This window comes from Buteo buteo, chromosome 25 (genome assembly GCF_964188355.1).
Source record: "Buteo buteo chromosome 25, bButBut1.hap1.1, whole genome shotgun sequence".
Taxonomy (NCBI): Eukaryota; Metazoa; Chordata; class Aves; order Accipitriformes; family Accipitridae; genus Buteo; species Buteo buteo.
This window is the reverse complement of record NC_134195.1, coordinates 6,562,692-6,578,134: the sequence shown is the minus strand read 5'-3', so window position 1 is coordinate 6,578,134 and position 15,443 is coordinate 6,562,692. Positions and strand designations below refer to the sequence as shown.

Here is a 15,443-nt window from a genome sequence, read left to right as displayed (position 1 = left end):
GTAAACTAGGGAGGAAAAAACCTTTCTGCTCACTAAGGGTGAACCAGAGCTCACCAGGTCCTGAGTGAGGAAAAAAGCAGTTAACTCTTAAGTTAACTTTGAGTATTTTCATTGTGTCTTCTGTCTTGTAATAAACTTCCCTGTAGATTTCAAGACACTTTCTCTCGATCTTCTCCTTCCCATTTCCTCTGGGAAAAAATGTGTGGGCTCTTCTTTGTCCTGGTGACGTGCACAGCGAGCGCATCGGCTTTCAGACTCCAGCAAGGCAAAAGCACAGGTAAAAGCATGCTTTTTTTTTTTTCCTTCTGTCTCCCTCTCCCTTCTTTTTAATGTGCCTGGCTGACAGTAATGTAAAAATATCTCTGATTTATATAGAAAACTGCCCAGATCACACCGTGTTTTTCAAACACTACTATGAACTGCATGGAGAACCTGTGGTTCTGAAATGCCCTTCCCCCAGATACAAACATTTGGATATTTCTGCCTTGACCCCTAATATCACATGGTATAAAAATGGTTCAAAACCCATGATATCAGGAAGAGATGAAGATCCAAGAGTCTGGGCAAAAGGAGATGCACTCTGGTTTTTACCAGCAATGCTAGAAGACTCAGGAGTATATATCTGCACCAGAAGGTGGGTATTTAAAAGAAAATCCAGTGCACTAACAAGTTGACTATGTCTAAAATACATTAGCTTTATTCTAAACTCCCGTTGTGTTCAGAGCATGTCTGGATAAGATAATTTCTTTATTAGAGAAAAAAATGTGGAAAGTCAGAACTCCGAAATGTGTTGTGTGTCTCCTATAGATACATATATGGAAATCTGGATAAATCGTGACACAGTATTGCCACTCTGGCTATGATCTCACGAGGAACGTGAGAGCGAGAGTTTGTTCTAGCTTATTTATGAGCCAGGCAGGTCTGTGGCAAGCAGGGACATGCTGCAGGCAGGGGATTCTGCAGAACACAACCCTCCTGTTACAGCTCCAGAGAAGCAAATAGCCTTGCTTGCACTCCAGACTGCCTTACGAAGCGTATACCAAGGCTCTGGAGTGCTTTCCTTCTTCCCTCTTCCTTATCCCTGGTGTTTACTTTTCTTCTGCTTCACATTTTAAACAAGACTTTGATTGCCTTGGTTTTGCTGGAAGACCTGTCATGAGACCTGATGTGTCCTTACTAGGCTGGGACCAGACTTGTGATACTGCAGTGGGTTGAGACCTGACCATGTTTTTCTGAGTATCTGACAAGTTTCAAAAGAGGTACCAGGGTCTGGATTTGTGGGGGAATGAGGAAAGCAAAACCGCCTGTCACCATTGGAGCCTGAACTCCAGAAGGAGTCCCAGCTCCTTGTCCCCTGCCAGCTCGTCCTTCCAGTCATCCTCCCAGTACAGCCCTGGCAACTGGCACCTTGCTCTGGGGTCTATAGTGGAAAACTTATCTATACATCCCTGGACCTGCCTGTGCAGAGCGCAGTTTCCTTGCTGGCAAGGCACACCTTGTGAGTGACGTGTGTCAGCAGTAGAAGAGGTGGACAGGCAGAACTCAAGTTAATAAATCATGCTCGGTGTATTGGGTCGGCATTTCCGCGTGTCTCAGCAGCGATTGCAGTGGTGGGGCAGAAGAGAAGACTTTGATAGTGAGGCCAGAATAACAAAAAGTGGCAAATATTGTCCTAGAGCAGAGAGTAGTTCCCTGAGACCCTGGAGGGTGTTTTTTTAATCTCCTTTCTGGACTACTCTGCCTCAGTTCCTCAACCTATAACACTGCGACAGTGTTATTGACAGCTATAGTAAAATGCTGTGAAATCTGTCTGAAAAAGATATGCAAGAGCTGAGTGCATAGCTTTGTCACTAACATTATTACAGGATTGATAAAGTACAAACAAATTGTATTTCCTTTGCAAATCATCCCACAGGGAAGCCACCAGATTTTTTTCAACACTCTGTAAAATGAAGGTAGAAGCAAATTATCACAGATCTCTGCTTCTGCTGAGGAAATATTTTGGATTTAGGCATCTGACCTGTAGGTGACAGCCAGTCACAGTGCCCTAGCAGTAGTGTGAGCTCTTCAGGAGGTTGCAGCCTGGACCCCCTGGCTTTGCTTGTCCCCACAGGGGTCAGGATCAGGCACTGCCCTGGGTGAAGGCATCTCTGAGACAGGCTTTCAGAGGTCGGAAAAGAGACAGTTTAAGCACCTATATCCCCCAGTTTGGTCCTCCTTGGGACTGGAAGCGATTGTCACTTGGGGCCAGAAAGTTAAAATTTGTTAAATATTGCAAAACTTTCAAAGCAGGAATGCCTTCTTTTCTGTGCAAAATAATATGTACTCACAGAAATGCCTACTTGTTGTTCAATAGTAACTGCAGATGTAGTTTTATACATGCTTTAAGTTTTTTATTTCATCATTAGGTCCCAACCATTAGGGTTTTCACAGTCAAGACCTCTTTCAAGGAAATGACGGAGGGTTCATGACACACCTGCTACTGTTCAGGTGCATATGTTCCCCCTCCTTGCAAAATTAAAATCATGCCATAGACTAAGGGTGCGCAGCAATCTTGGTGTACAAAACTGAAAAGACTGAAGCTCCAAGGCAGACGTGTGTCAGCATGTTTAGATTGTGCCAAAAAAACAGTACTGGTGATTTTCCAGCATCCCTCCTGCCCTGATCTCAGTCTTGGCCTCTTAGAAACTGCCAAGGAGGGAAACAGATCCGGGAGGAAACCAAGGGTGTCACTGGAGTTCCCCTTGTCGCTGGTGGGTGCTCACCTCTCCCCGCTCTGTCCGTAGGAACTCCTCCTACTGCGCCGAGGTCTCCATCCACCTCACGGTCGTGGAGAAGACAGCTGCTCGGGACATCGCCTATCTCCAGGTCCTCTTCACTTTCACCTCTGGAAAGATCGTTTGCCCTGACCTGTGGGATTTTACACCAAATGGGACAAGCCTGGAGCTCAAGTGGTACAAGGTAGAACTTTCACCTCCTCTTTGGGCAAAGCCTAATCCCAACCTGTTTGTGAAGGCACATATATCTCCACTTTCTGTTTCTCCTGACCATCATGTTGTTAAAGGCATGAGCACAGCATAATATACCGGGAATTTGGGGGCAGATGTATATATTTTAGGAAAGGTTCTCTGGGGTGGACTCAGCACAGGGTGAAGGGCCCCATGTGTTATATGCTCACACAGGCAGTGTAACTATTTTTAAGGCTAGATTACCTACCCTGACTCCAGGGTTTGCCACCTCAGATTAGGTCCTTCTCTTCAGTTCTGTGCTTCTTTTTATGGCCCCTCTAGTGAATCCCATAAAGTAGGACTGCCCAGTGATGCTTCCACCGCGTGAGCTGTTCAGATGGGGGTAGCATTCATTAATCAACTGGAATACAGCATTTGGAAATACTAGATTCATCACACAATGGTTATAGTGTTCTCTTGCCTGTCCATGGTTTTTCAAATAGGCAAGCCTGGTTTTGCCTGTAAGGTCAAATATTCTTCACTTGATCATCCTCAGCTGTATAATCTCGCACTGGACAGCGCGGGATTCTTCTTTTATTTTCATAATACCTTGTTTCAGCTTTTATTTACACTCTTACTATGATCATATGCTCTGACTCCTGCAGCTATCCTTCTTACCATAGGATGCAATAGCTAGGCTGGCTTCATACAGCAGTGCCTATGTTGTGGTTGGTACCATAACAGCAAAATGTCTCTGCTCAGGATTCCCTTCAGAAGCAGGCTATTACCCACTTAGATAAGTAAAAGGCTGCTTTCCCACCCCAATACGGTTCTTGTTACAACCGTCAGAAAGAGCTGGTCTGCCTTCATGGAGAGGGAACTTCATTGCTCCTAGCAGGGCTCCAGCCTGTGTGTGAACAGAGCCTTAGCGATACAGAGCAGGAATTTATCACAGTTTATGAGATCATGTAGGGTAGGTAATATTTTTATGAAAACTTGCATGATTACTAGTATCTGTCTTTGAAGAATGCCTTAGAATATTACTCTTACGAGGCCATGTATGGAAAGTAATAGTGTTGTGAAAACCTTCCTGGTTACTAAAATGTTTTTGTCTTGGAAGAATGTCTTAGATGATTACTCTTGAGAGGACTCAGGAAAGAAGCTGTTGTATTTTTTTCCATCTTAAAATATGTACTTAATTGAAAAGCTATACACACACACTGTAGATAGATTAAAATAGCAATTCTTCACACTTCATATAGTGCCTCAGAGCATTTTAGAGACAGATACACATTTGAAGAACATGCCCTTTGGTGGGAAAGTGGAACTGCTCAGATTTCCCAGTGATAAGTGAACTTTTAACAACAGAGAGACAGGGATAGGTACTTTTGTCTGGAAGTTACACGGGGTGTAACTACACGTATCTGAGCCATAACACCAGCTGCTGTCCTTTCTCCAGGATGCTCTGCCTTTGGAAGACGACCAGGAAAAATTCCTAATTCTGAAAGGTTCGACTTATCTGACCATGACTTCTGTACTACCAACAGACGCTGGCTATTACACCTGCAAGATGCCATTTCCATTCGAAGGTGTAACGCATGAAATCACCAGAACAATTCGGCTGGAGACTGTTGGTAAACATTGACCCCTTAAAACATTACAGCACTTAAGAAAAATCTTTTTTTTTAACACAACTCTGGGGAAGAACTCCTGCTCAGCCTCGCAGCCCTGCCAAGACAAATGGGACGCCGTGGGTGCTTGCTTTGGCACCAAGGAGTTTCCCACAGCCCCTGGCAGGGTTTCCTCTGGTGTCCGCTGGTGGAAGTGGCTTTGGAAACATGAACACCTTGCTGGCGTGGGAGTGTAATTGTGGGTCCCCCACAGAGCCATTCTCCGGTTAAGTTTGTGGCTTTTCTGGTTTTTTTGCAAGTGTGAAATGGGTGTGCAAGGATCTCGGCACTCACTGCGCATAAAAAGAGCCGTGCTTAGTGCCTAATGTTGCTGTTGCTTCCCAAAGACCCTCGCTGGCCTGCTGTGAATGCCTCACGGTGCAGCTTTCAGGACAGAGATGTCAGCTTGATCCTATCCACCTCCACAAACACAGGCCTCAGGGGTTGAAATTGGAATTTCTCTCTTTGCCAGTGGGTTTAATAATCAAATGCTTTCCTGGGAGATGAAAGATGTTGAGCAAAGTGGCACGTTTCTGTCCATAGTTGTTCTAGAGCAATGCCCAAATTTTCTGTTGTGCTAGCACTGACTCTCTGTTCTTTTTCTCTCTCCAGAACAAGAAAAGAGAATTACCCCAATAATTGTGTATCCGACACAAAAGACGACATCGGCTGCTCTCGGTAAGGCCCAACATTATTTTTGGAAACATCTAACCAGGCAAAAATGAGAGTAGGTCCTCTTATGTTGTAATTTGTTGGCATAAATTGTTGTAGTTCTTTCGATCTCAATTATATTAGCTGAGGGTCGGTGCTGGAGTAGTTTTTGCATCTTACTGTCTACAACTAGATGCTGTCTTCCACGTAGGAGAAGCTGTAGAAATGGAGCAGATTTTAGTCACTAATAAAGCAAGAAAAGCATGTTTGTACCCTTAGATCAGCTGCTCAGAGTCCCCCTTCCCTAAGACCTATTCGTTTTCAGTATTCCCTCAAACTGGTCTAGGTTATCTGGTGGTTTTGAATGAGCCATCTAGCTCTTTTGTGAGGAGACATTTTTTCACTGCTTTTTGCTGTTTGAACTAGACAGTTGTTGTTAGTTAGAAAGTACCTTGACAGGATCTCTGTTTGTCTTTGAAGATTATATTATGACAATAAATTTCTGTTGCATTTCCTCTTAGAAAATGCCAGGTGTATTTTACACTAAGCTTTTTAAACTTGGATACTATACACACAGCTGTGTCCTATGGTGTCTTAGTTTTCCCTGCCACTTTTCCTTCCATCAGCATAGGGCTACCAAGTCTTTTTTTTTCCCTGTCTAGCTCCATGGAGTGTTTTGTATCCCTTTTATCACCATCTGCATGGATATAGTAATAAAACTGTATGCATTATTGAGGCCTTCATTTTCCATATAATATAGATACACACCAGTCTGAAGGTTCTTTATCCTTAGCTCTGAGTTACAGTAATTATAGCAAAATTTCTGAATTTTTCACAATCACTTTATCTCTGGAGGTCCCACCTTGAGCCGAATGTCCTTGCCCAAAGCACCTCTGAGTGGAGCTACACTGCTGGTTAAGCTCCAGAGTGGTAAATCACACCATGCCCTTTGGGCTGCAGTACGTCAGAAGGAGCAAGGCCACAAGAACACAGCTTTGCCTCCTGAGGAATGTGTCTAGTGCAAGAGTTGCTAACTGTTGCAATGGGAAAATAATTTGATTAGCAGCGGGAAGGACTGCCAAAGTGAAGGGTCTTGCTGCCAAGGAGTAGGGGATCGAAAATGATCTGGGACTTCAGTTTTGGATGCAGTGGTGCTTGACGTGTGTGGGAACGTGATCTTCCACCGGAGATGTTGGTTTTCACCAAGGGAAAGAGTAGTTCTTCACGTGTATCCAAATGGATTTTTAATCTTTCTTTTACTAACAGGCTCCAGGATGACTCTCTCATGCAAAGTCTTTGTTGGACTGAGCAGCCACGTCAATACCGACGTGGAATGGCTAGCAAATGACACTGCCGTCAATGTGGTTTACAAGCAAAGCAGAATTACAGAGGGAGAACGACAGTAAGTCTGGCTGAAAGTGTTTCCTTGTGCTTGTTGGGTTAGCCTGCAGTGTTACAGGGGCTCTCAGTGCAGCTGAATGCCAGGTAATGAAAGGGCATATGGACAGATCTGAAGTAAAGGTGAGAGCTGAAAAAAAACCCAGGCAGGCAAGCAAAAAAAAACCCCAAACCCAACCCAGGTAGGGTAAAATCAATTCTTTATCTCTGGTGTTTATTCATGGTATACTGAGAATAAGCCAACTTTGAGGCTTAAACTTGAAGCACATTTTCATGGGCAGCTGAGCTGATGTGAGAGCTGACTGCAGTGGAAAACAGCGGGGCTTGATCCTTCCCAGTGCTTCTCTTACCTCTCTCCTTGCCTTGTGCCAGTGGAATGGCACCATCCTCTCCCTGACATTCATGAGGTTCTCTGAACACACTGAGACAACAGAAAACTATCCAGTGGTTTGGGTTTGTTGTTTGTTTTTTTTTAAAAAATACCATTGTTTTTCCCCTTAGGCTTGTTTTTTTCCACATTAGTGAGTTAAACTGACTCACAGAGACGCCCAGTGAGTGCCAGAGCTGGCGCCAGGGAAGCATTTGGCGGGGGCGATGCTGGTGGGAGGGAGAAGCAGGATGTTCCGCATCCTCCTGCCCCGATCCGTTGTCTCTCCCAGTCTTACGGAGCCTTCTCTCAGCTGCCTCATAGCTGTATTGCCTCAAGGCTTTTCCCGCTAGGAAAGGAGGGAAAAAGATCTGGTTTCTGTACCTGTGACATGTCACCTGAGCATCACTAACTCACTACGTTCGGGCTTCTAGTGCTTCGCAGGTGTGAGGTAAACCTACTGACTGAAATCTCGTCATTGAGGTCCAAGTCGGCGTGTTCTAGCTCTCCTTTAATGAAGCTGAGAGTGTCCACAAAGATCATCACCCTCACCTGGGTCACGGTGGCTCTGCCTGTACTGGTAGACAGAGCTGGGAAGGTTCCTGGGCTCTGGGATGCCATTGCCTTTGCTGATAATGGTTAAACTGGTCACTTACCAGCTAGCATCTTCCCAAAGAGCTCCTGGCTACCACTTAGGATTTAGCATGGGGCAGGCACCAATCCCCACAGAGTTTGGGGATGTGACACCCCTATTTTGAGGGACAAGAGTGTTTAACAGTTATGGATGTGAGCCGGTTTGGGCCATTTGTGGCCATCAGTGCCAGGTAGCAACCTGGCCATATTTAGTTTATTGCACAGCTGCAGCCAGAGGTACATGGTAACTCAGCTGTATGCACAAGCCCTTCCGTGTTTTTACATTCCCCACAGCATGATTGAGACCATTAATTTATAATGTTGTTTACATGGATAAGTGACAGCGCGTTAACCCTGTGGTCAGGAGCCATAAAATGTACGGTGGCTATAGTCTCTGCAGGCTTTAGAGTAGAGCAGCACGTGTACTTTCTTACTTGGACTTTAAAAATTATTTTTATTATTACTATCATAATTACTGTTATATATTATTATACAATTGCACAAGGACAGGGACCATGACAGCTAGGGCTCATGCAGAGCCCACAGTGCACCCCAGTTCTGCTGGAAGCCCTCAGAATGGCAGCAAGGCAAAACAGGCCAAATGCCACCAGGAAAACAAATTCCCTGTAGAAATCTCTGGCAAAGCACCCGCCGCTGTGTTGCTGCCTTCCTGCAGTACAGTCCCGGGAGGAGGGCACAGAGAATTCCGCTGCCACAGCGCATAGCAGACTCATGAGCAGATCATTAAAGAGCAGCTGGACAACTTCTCCAGCAATGACTAAAAGATATCAAGAGACAATGTGACTGCAGCTAGAAAACCACTTTTAAATAGTTGGACTGATGAAACAATTAGATAGATTGATATTAGCTGGAAAATTCCTAGACAGTTTCTTGTCTTGAGCTCTTGGCTTTGGGCACATGATAGACAGTTTGCTGAGTGAGCATTTGCAGGGTCATGTTCTTCGTATGTCCTCTTCCAGCTGACAGTAAGAATGAATCTTAGAAATGAATAGGTGGTCAGAGAGAAGGAATTCGGTCCTTCCCCAATGCTGTGTAGAGAGCTCAAAGATATACAGAATTCTGCTCGCCTTTCTTCCCTCCTTTTTCTTTATTTTTGCAAGACCAATCTAGATGTTTTTTTCCCTGGAAGATTCAAGAAGTGCAGGATGGGTACTGGCTTCTGAGACTCAAACAGTTGCCACAACTGGGCTGGAAGATGCAGGTGTCCTCTAATGCTGAGGGGCTAGTTCAGAAATGAGCAAATAGCCAATGCATTTTCTTGCAACGTGCTGTTAGAATGAACACATCAAATAGAGAAAAGCCAGCTTATAATAGGATTTAACATTAATTTTTTCTTTCAGAGACATTGTAGAAAATGGTGAAAACTTCATTGAAGTGCCACTGATTTTTCATTCTGTTGAAGAAGTGGATTTTTACACAGACTTTACGTGTCTGGCACAGAACAGATATGGCTACCAAGTACTGCCAACAAGGGTCAAGCAGGAAGGTAACTAGTTTGACTGCTTATTTGGGATAATTGTTATCATTATTCTAATGCTAAATTATCATCCCAGCCTTTTATACTGTCAAAGGTAGTATTGGGATGAATTATTGCCTGGGGAAAAACTGGTTGCCTCTTTCACCTGTAGACTTTGGAATAGCCTGTTCACAAATACACTTTCTGTGGGTCAGTCACTGACATTTTCTGCAGGGATAAGGATCTGTGCTGGTATATCTGTTCATTGGATATGGCTCCAATTTAGATACACTTTGTGAAATCATGGCTCCAGTGAGACTACTGGCAAACTCCCATTGGGTGCAGCAGGGCCAGATCTCCTCCAGTCCCTCAACAAGTAGTGGAAAAAAAAAAGAAGACAATAGCAGAATAAAGATCAGAGTGTTCCTTCTCCTCATGCACAGACTGCCACCAAAATAACAAGAAGTGTAAATTATGATGGGTGTTGTTATTTTGGCTCCTAGTGATGGGAAGAGAAGCCCTAAGCTCAGTGCAATTAATGTTGCAGTGTGATAGACCATTGGCCAAGAACCAGCTGTAAAAACAATGTGAAGCAATGCTAATTGTTTCTTTGCATGACGCTGATGAATCACCAAAGCTTGCTCACACTGTCTTAGAAAGGCATATGAACATTTGCAGTCTTCATTATGAGTTATAACTCATGACTCACTCCAGCATCCTATGATGAGGGATTTGTACTCATTTGCTAGATGATGTGCTGCCCTTGTCTTCCGTGAGCTACACAGGTATTACTACAGGGGAGGCAATCCGTGGACCAATATAGGCCGGAATAATCCAAAATGGTCTGGGCAGACACTGGTCTTGGAAATTAGCTGTATTTTGGGAAAAAGCTCAGAGTCTTGGCTTGATCATTAGCAATTTATGGGCTGCTCTGTATGAGAAAATTACTCACAGAGCTTGAGGGTGGACTAGCTGTTTTGTACTCCCTCTCCACATGGTGCTTTTATTTCCTGCTTGGAGTGTCTCTGCTCCCACCAAATTAAGACAGAAAGCACATAGTCACTCTGAGCCAGGGTTGGGAAGAGCCACGTGTGTGCAAAAAGGTGGAACTTTAAATTCTCACCCTCTATTGTTTTCCAATTCTTTCTCCCCTCTTCGTAAACCCATTTCCCAGAACGCTCAATCAATAGGCCTCTTCCTTTCACAGGTGATCAACCCTGCTGGAAGGTTAACTTGCAGACATCCTTTTTATTGTCATTTCTCCTCTTCCTCCTTGAACTTAGAGAACTATCTTCCTGGGAGGTTTTTTTGAAAATACTTCATTTCTTTACTTTTCCAGCTGTCGGCTTGTCCTGGTACACTGCAATGATTCCCGTTGCATTGGCCTGCGTGATCATGGGAGGGATATGCATACACAAGTGCTGGAAGCGGAGAGCCGATAAAGGATACACAATAGCAAAGGTTTAAAATCTGCTTTATTTTCCAACCGCCAACAGAACAAAAAATCATCCTGGCTATCTTTCGCGTGAGACACAGAGAGACATTTCAGACCAGACACACTGCTTTCCCAGCAGATGGATATGTATCGGCTATTTTCCTCTTCTCCAAGTCTTCTACGATCTGATGAAGTTATAAATTTAAGTTTGCATTTTTATGCTGCCTAGATGCAGGAAACCTGCTTCTATTCTTTTGCAGCTAGGGTGCAATCTGTAGCATTTTGGAACACAGAATAGCAGGAACATGCCCTGGATATGGGAAGTGTAGGGAAAGGAAGGTGCTCTCGCCTGTCGTAATTCCAATAGTCGCATTGTTTATTAAAAAAAAAGGAAAAGAAAACCCCTAAAATCTAAAAATCAGAAGCTAAGAAAGGTTGCTACAGAAGGACTATTCCACACGAGAGTGAAAATGCAGTTTTCTAATGCATCCAAACCCATTTTATTTTACTTCAATCTAAAAAGAGCCATTTTTTTCCCTTTTCCAGAGCCAAATACAGTTGTCATGGCAACTGTATATGTACGACCTTCTCCACAGAAAATCTAAATTTTTTCACAATTTGGATTACTCTTTGCTTAAATAGATGGTCTCAGAATATCAGTCGCCAAGAGATAACTACAACAGCATAAGAGATAATTGTACACTGGAGAATTCAGTTCTGTTTTATCTACCAATATGTCATAGCTAGAGATTCATAGGCAGCTGTAATATGTTGTTATCTTTGCCAAGAAAAGAATGTGGAGGGATGTTTTAGTGTTTTGAGAGTCATTTGACTAACACAAAGTTTTATTCCTGGAAGTGATTTGACAGATTACCAGTAATAATGTACAGTCTTGCCCTTCTGTGCTTCTAACTCTTTCGTGACTGGCCTGATTCTCCTCTCTGATATGAGTATAAAAGTCCGCCATAGATTCCCATAACCAATGAGTCTGCACCAGTCTAAAGCTGGTGCAGCTTCAGGAACCTTGTGTCCTTTAAACTGAAGTATGCAAATCGATTACTCATGATGCAAAATGCTGCCCATTAAGCTAACTGGATTCCAGTCTTGACATAAATCAGAAGGGAGCAATAAATAATCAATGACCATGTTGTGCTTCGAGGATCAGAATGAGTAGAATGATTTTGTTACTTCCTCTTCCGAGAGATAACACTTATGATAGCCAAGAAATAGTTCCATCATGTATAATATGTATTAACTTCATCTGTATGGGAGGGGAAGAGATCCAGCCTTAAGGTCTAGATTTTTACAGACCCATAACTGACACATAACTCTCACAGACACTGAAGATAAAGATTTTTGTTCAGGTGAATCAGCCCAGACTTTTTTCAAACTCTGTAGGATAAAAAATAATCAGCAAAAATGTTGGCTCCGAAGAAACAAATTGTAAAGTAAGAATGTTAGAACTGCGCGTGGTCCCACAAACTAGGGAAATGAACAACTCGCATCCATCTGGGAGAGGCCGTAACCTAATTCCTTTCCACCACCACTTATAGATGGTTCTGAGTTTAGCCCAATAAATATCTGGAAGTATTTTAAAGACTAGGATGTGACTTGAATTGAGAAACTCTTCAATCTATTAGCAAGAACCTTCACATTTTATGACACTTAAGCCAAAGTCTCCCTTTAAGTATTCTGAATGTTTGCTGTGAAGATACAGGCACAGGGATTAGATTTCTGACAGATCTGGGTCAATGGCAATTAAAGAAGACCACAGGATTTACTGTTTCCAAGTGCAGGATGTTAAAGTTGATGATAAAGAATACATATGTTTTAAGGGCAGATGGGAAAAAGGTGGCTGCAAGCGTCCACTCGGATATCTGTTCTTTGAAGGAAGAAAACTATAGATGAACTGACCATTGCTGGAAGGAACATAAAAGTTTTAGGTACATCAGGAATGCTCATTTTTATCAAGCAATTCTAGTCTGTAGCGAGAGAACAAATTAGGTTTGCCAATAAGTGTAACCTTTCAAAATATGATTTGTTCTTCCTATCCATCTGTATCCTCCAAAAGTAGTGTGATAACACATCTGGCTGTAGGCGCAGGGCTGGATTTCACTAAGTAGTGGAAAAAGAAGTAGAACACTTGGTATATGGAGTATCGGTGCCATAAAAAAGTTAAATACCTCAGATCCTCCTCCAAACTAGAGAAGGAGAAAGAAATGTAAATGTGACATAAAAATTAGGCATACAGAGAACTGATGTTACATACTCAGTGGTGTCTTGAATGCAAGGGGAACGTAAAGAAACAAAGGTTTATCTTTTATGAAGTGCTGTTTGCTTCTCTGACTACTGGTACAGTAATATTCTGAAGGCTTTCCTCATAGGTAGACTTGTTCAAGTGAACTAGATAGTGTAAATGTTTTACAGGTAGACTTGAACAAGTGACCTACATAATGTAAATATTTTACATTGATTTGTATTGTTATAAACAGGGGTAACACGGTCTATGTTGGTTTTGAAAATGTTATGTGAAAAAAGAAAAAAAAGAAAAAAAAAAAAAGCAAACCAAAGTGCTGGTGTGTGAGTTGGGTGGGAAGGGAGATGGGAGATGGCTCTTTGGGGGTAGCAGCTCTTTTCCGGAGAGGTGTGATTTTCCCAGCGCTCTGCTGCAGAGGGGCTCGTCCCCTGGGGGCACAGTGACCCCCACTCTGTCTTCAGCCACTTCTGCTCTTACCCTGTGGCTGTGCCTGGTCACACCAAAGGGGGACCAAATCCTGATGGGCCAAGCTCTTTTCCTGACTGCCACCACGTTCATGGCTGTCCTCGCTCTGCAGTCCCCCGAGCTCACTCCGGGCAGGCGGTACTGGGTGAACTTTGCCTATCAGGTGTTGAGGTATCGTGTTTTCCCACTGACTTCTCTGGGGAGACTTCTGGAACTGTAGGTGAACATGGATTGTCACTGTGGGGATGTGAATTTAGTGTGTGCTCCCCAAGCAGGGAGATCTGTCTTATTCAGCTTCCCAAAAGTAAAATTTTTGTCCCCTCCTTTTTTTCAGTCAAAATTAGAGAACTCCAGTTGTCACTGTACTTGAGGTAGGTCCATCCCAGGGAGTTCAGAGTCATTAGCTTCAATGTACTTTGAGGAGAAAATGTCCTGAATCTCAAGGCAAACTGAGACTGAGGACTTGTACTGGTTTATAATCAGGCCTGAAAAGAAATACAGTATCAGGGATTCAGGGCTCTGCACCACAGTGTTTCTCTTCAGAAAAATTAATCATAGAATCATAGAATTGTTTAGGTTGGAAAAGACCTTTAAGATCATCGAGTCCAACCGTCAACCCAACACCACCATGCCCACTAAACCATGTCCTGAAGTGCCACATGTACGCATTTTTTTAACACCTCCAGGGATGGTGACTCCACCACTTCCATGGGCAGCCTGTTCCAATGCCTGACAACCTTTTCAGTAAAGAATTTTTTTCTAATATCCAATCTAATGATGTAAGGAGGACAAGGCCACCTCATTCCTGGGACTGTGTGGGTTTATAGCATTTGCCAGAGCGCTCATCTATCTGCAACAACTTCAAAGGCACACCTACAGAGGGGAGGAGACTGGTGTCCCATGGTCTTGGCATGAGTTACCATCCAGGACAGAGGCTGCTCCTGCAAAAGTAGTTCTTCTCGGTAAATATGAGTTCAGATAATGATTATTTTCTTGTTTTACTCAGCATATGTGAACTTGATGTCAGCTATCCATCTATGTAGGCAGCATAAGTAATGTTTGGCCCGAGTAGGGCCTGAAAAAAAGTAAATGTATTTTGGAGAGCACAAAATAATTAGATCTGCTGGTTCCCAAACAAAACCTTTAAATAAATGTGGGAGCAAATGGAAATAAGAATTGGATCTGTGCACAGAGCTGATCTTGGCAGATCAAGATAAGAAGGTAAAATTTTTTTTATTCTAGTAGCTGGGGAGGAAAGTTGCGTGTGCAGGAGGACAAGAAGCATGTGAAATACCATTGCCGGGAATAATGCTTTAAGTATGAGAATAGTTTGATGATTATTGTGACTCAAGTCTGCAAAGCAAGAGGCCCAGGAGAGCAAAACAAAGTAAGGAATAGGTCTTATGTTTTGGAGCTGAGAACTCCCTGTCCACTCATAACCATGGAACTGCTAAAGATAGCCTAGGGTGGGGTACCTCTCATCCAGCCTTCACGCAGCCGAAGGGAATACAGCTGGTCCAAGCTAGCCATTGATGTTTCCGCTCCTCTCAGTGGAGAAAGAGTTATCTCTGGTGCCTAAAGTAAATGGGATGAATTGCCCTCTAGGGGTGCTTGTCTTTTTCCACCAGTTTAAGACAAAGCAAGATGAATCCACCCTGGGTGACAGGAACGATTGGTTGCGGACCACTGGATTTCAGGTTATCGGAGAGGTTATAAAAAGAAAGGGACTTAAGCCCAGAGACACCCTTTCATGTAGTCGAAGCTGCTGGGCTTTCTTGGGAAATTACTTTAATGCCAGCAGCTCCCTGTGCGGAGCAAGGGGACAGGCTCATGCTAAATGAAAATACTTGAAGAGGTTGGGAGGCAGGCACAGAGGTATGTATTGTGGAATCCAACATAAGAGGCAGGCTGAAAATATCTGGTCGATGCCTTGGAAAAACGTTTGTGGCTCATGGACCATGCGGTCATGAAGTGCCACAGCTCTTACAGGAAGAAAAAAAAAGAGCTGGTGTGTGTGTGAGGCTGAAGCACCCAGAACCTCCCGGGGACCAGGAGGAGGTCTGGTGTGTGACTGCGGGTGAGCTGGGGGCTCTGGGGCATGCACAGGGCAGCGGGGGCTGCCAGCCCTTCCATCGTGCTCGG

The 15,443-nt window shown here is 43.7% G+C and overlaps 1 protein-coding gene across 2 annotated transcripts in view; it reads left to right on the top strand.

The window, feature by feature from the left end:
- IL1R2 (interleukin 1 receptor type 2) overlaps positions 1–15,443 on the top strand; it is a 37,767-nt gene that overhangs the window by 1,561 nt on the left and 20,763 nt on the right. Inside the window, exons 2-9 of one of the 2 annotated variants that reach the window (XM_075057693.1) lie at positions 147–277; positions 376–634; positions 2,787–2,961; positions 4,408–4,582; positions 5,231–5,296; positions 6,536–6,671; positions 9,029–9,174; positions 10,484–10,605. In XM_075057693.1, coding sequence (XP_074913794.1) covers positions 147–277; positions 376–634; positions 2,787–2,961; positions 4,408–4,582; positions 5,231–5,296; positions 6,536–6,671; positions 9,029–9,174; positions 10,484–10,605 — 1,210 coding nt within the window. Of the gene's footprint in view, positions 1–146; positions 278–375; positions 635–2,786; positions 2,962–4,407; positions 4,583–5,230; positions 5,297–6,535; positions 6,672–9,028; positions 9,175–10,483; positions 13,080–15,443 lie in introns of those variants that run through there. The other variant, XM_075057694.1, reaches the window with a different exon arrangement.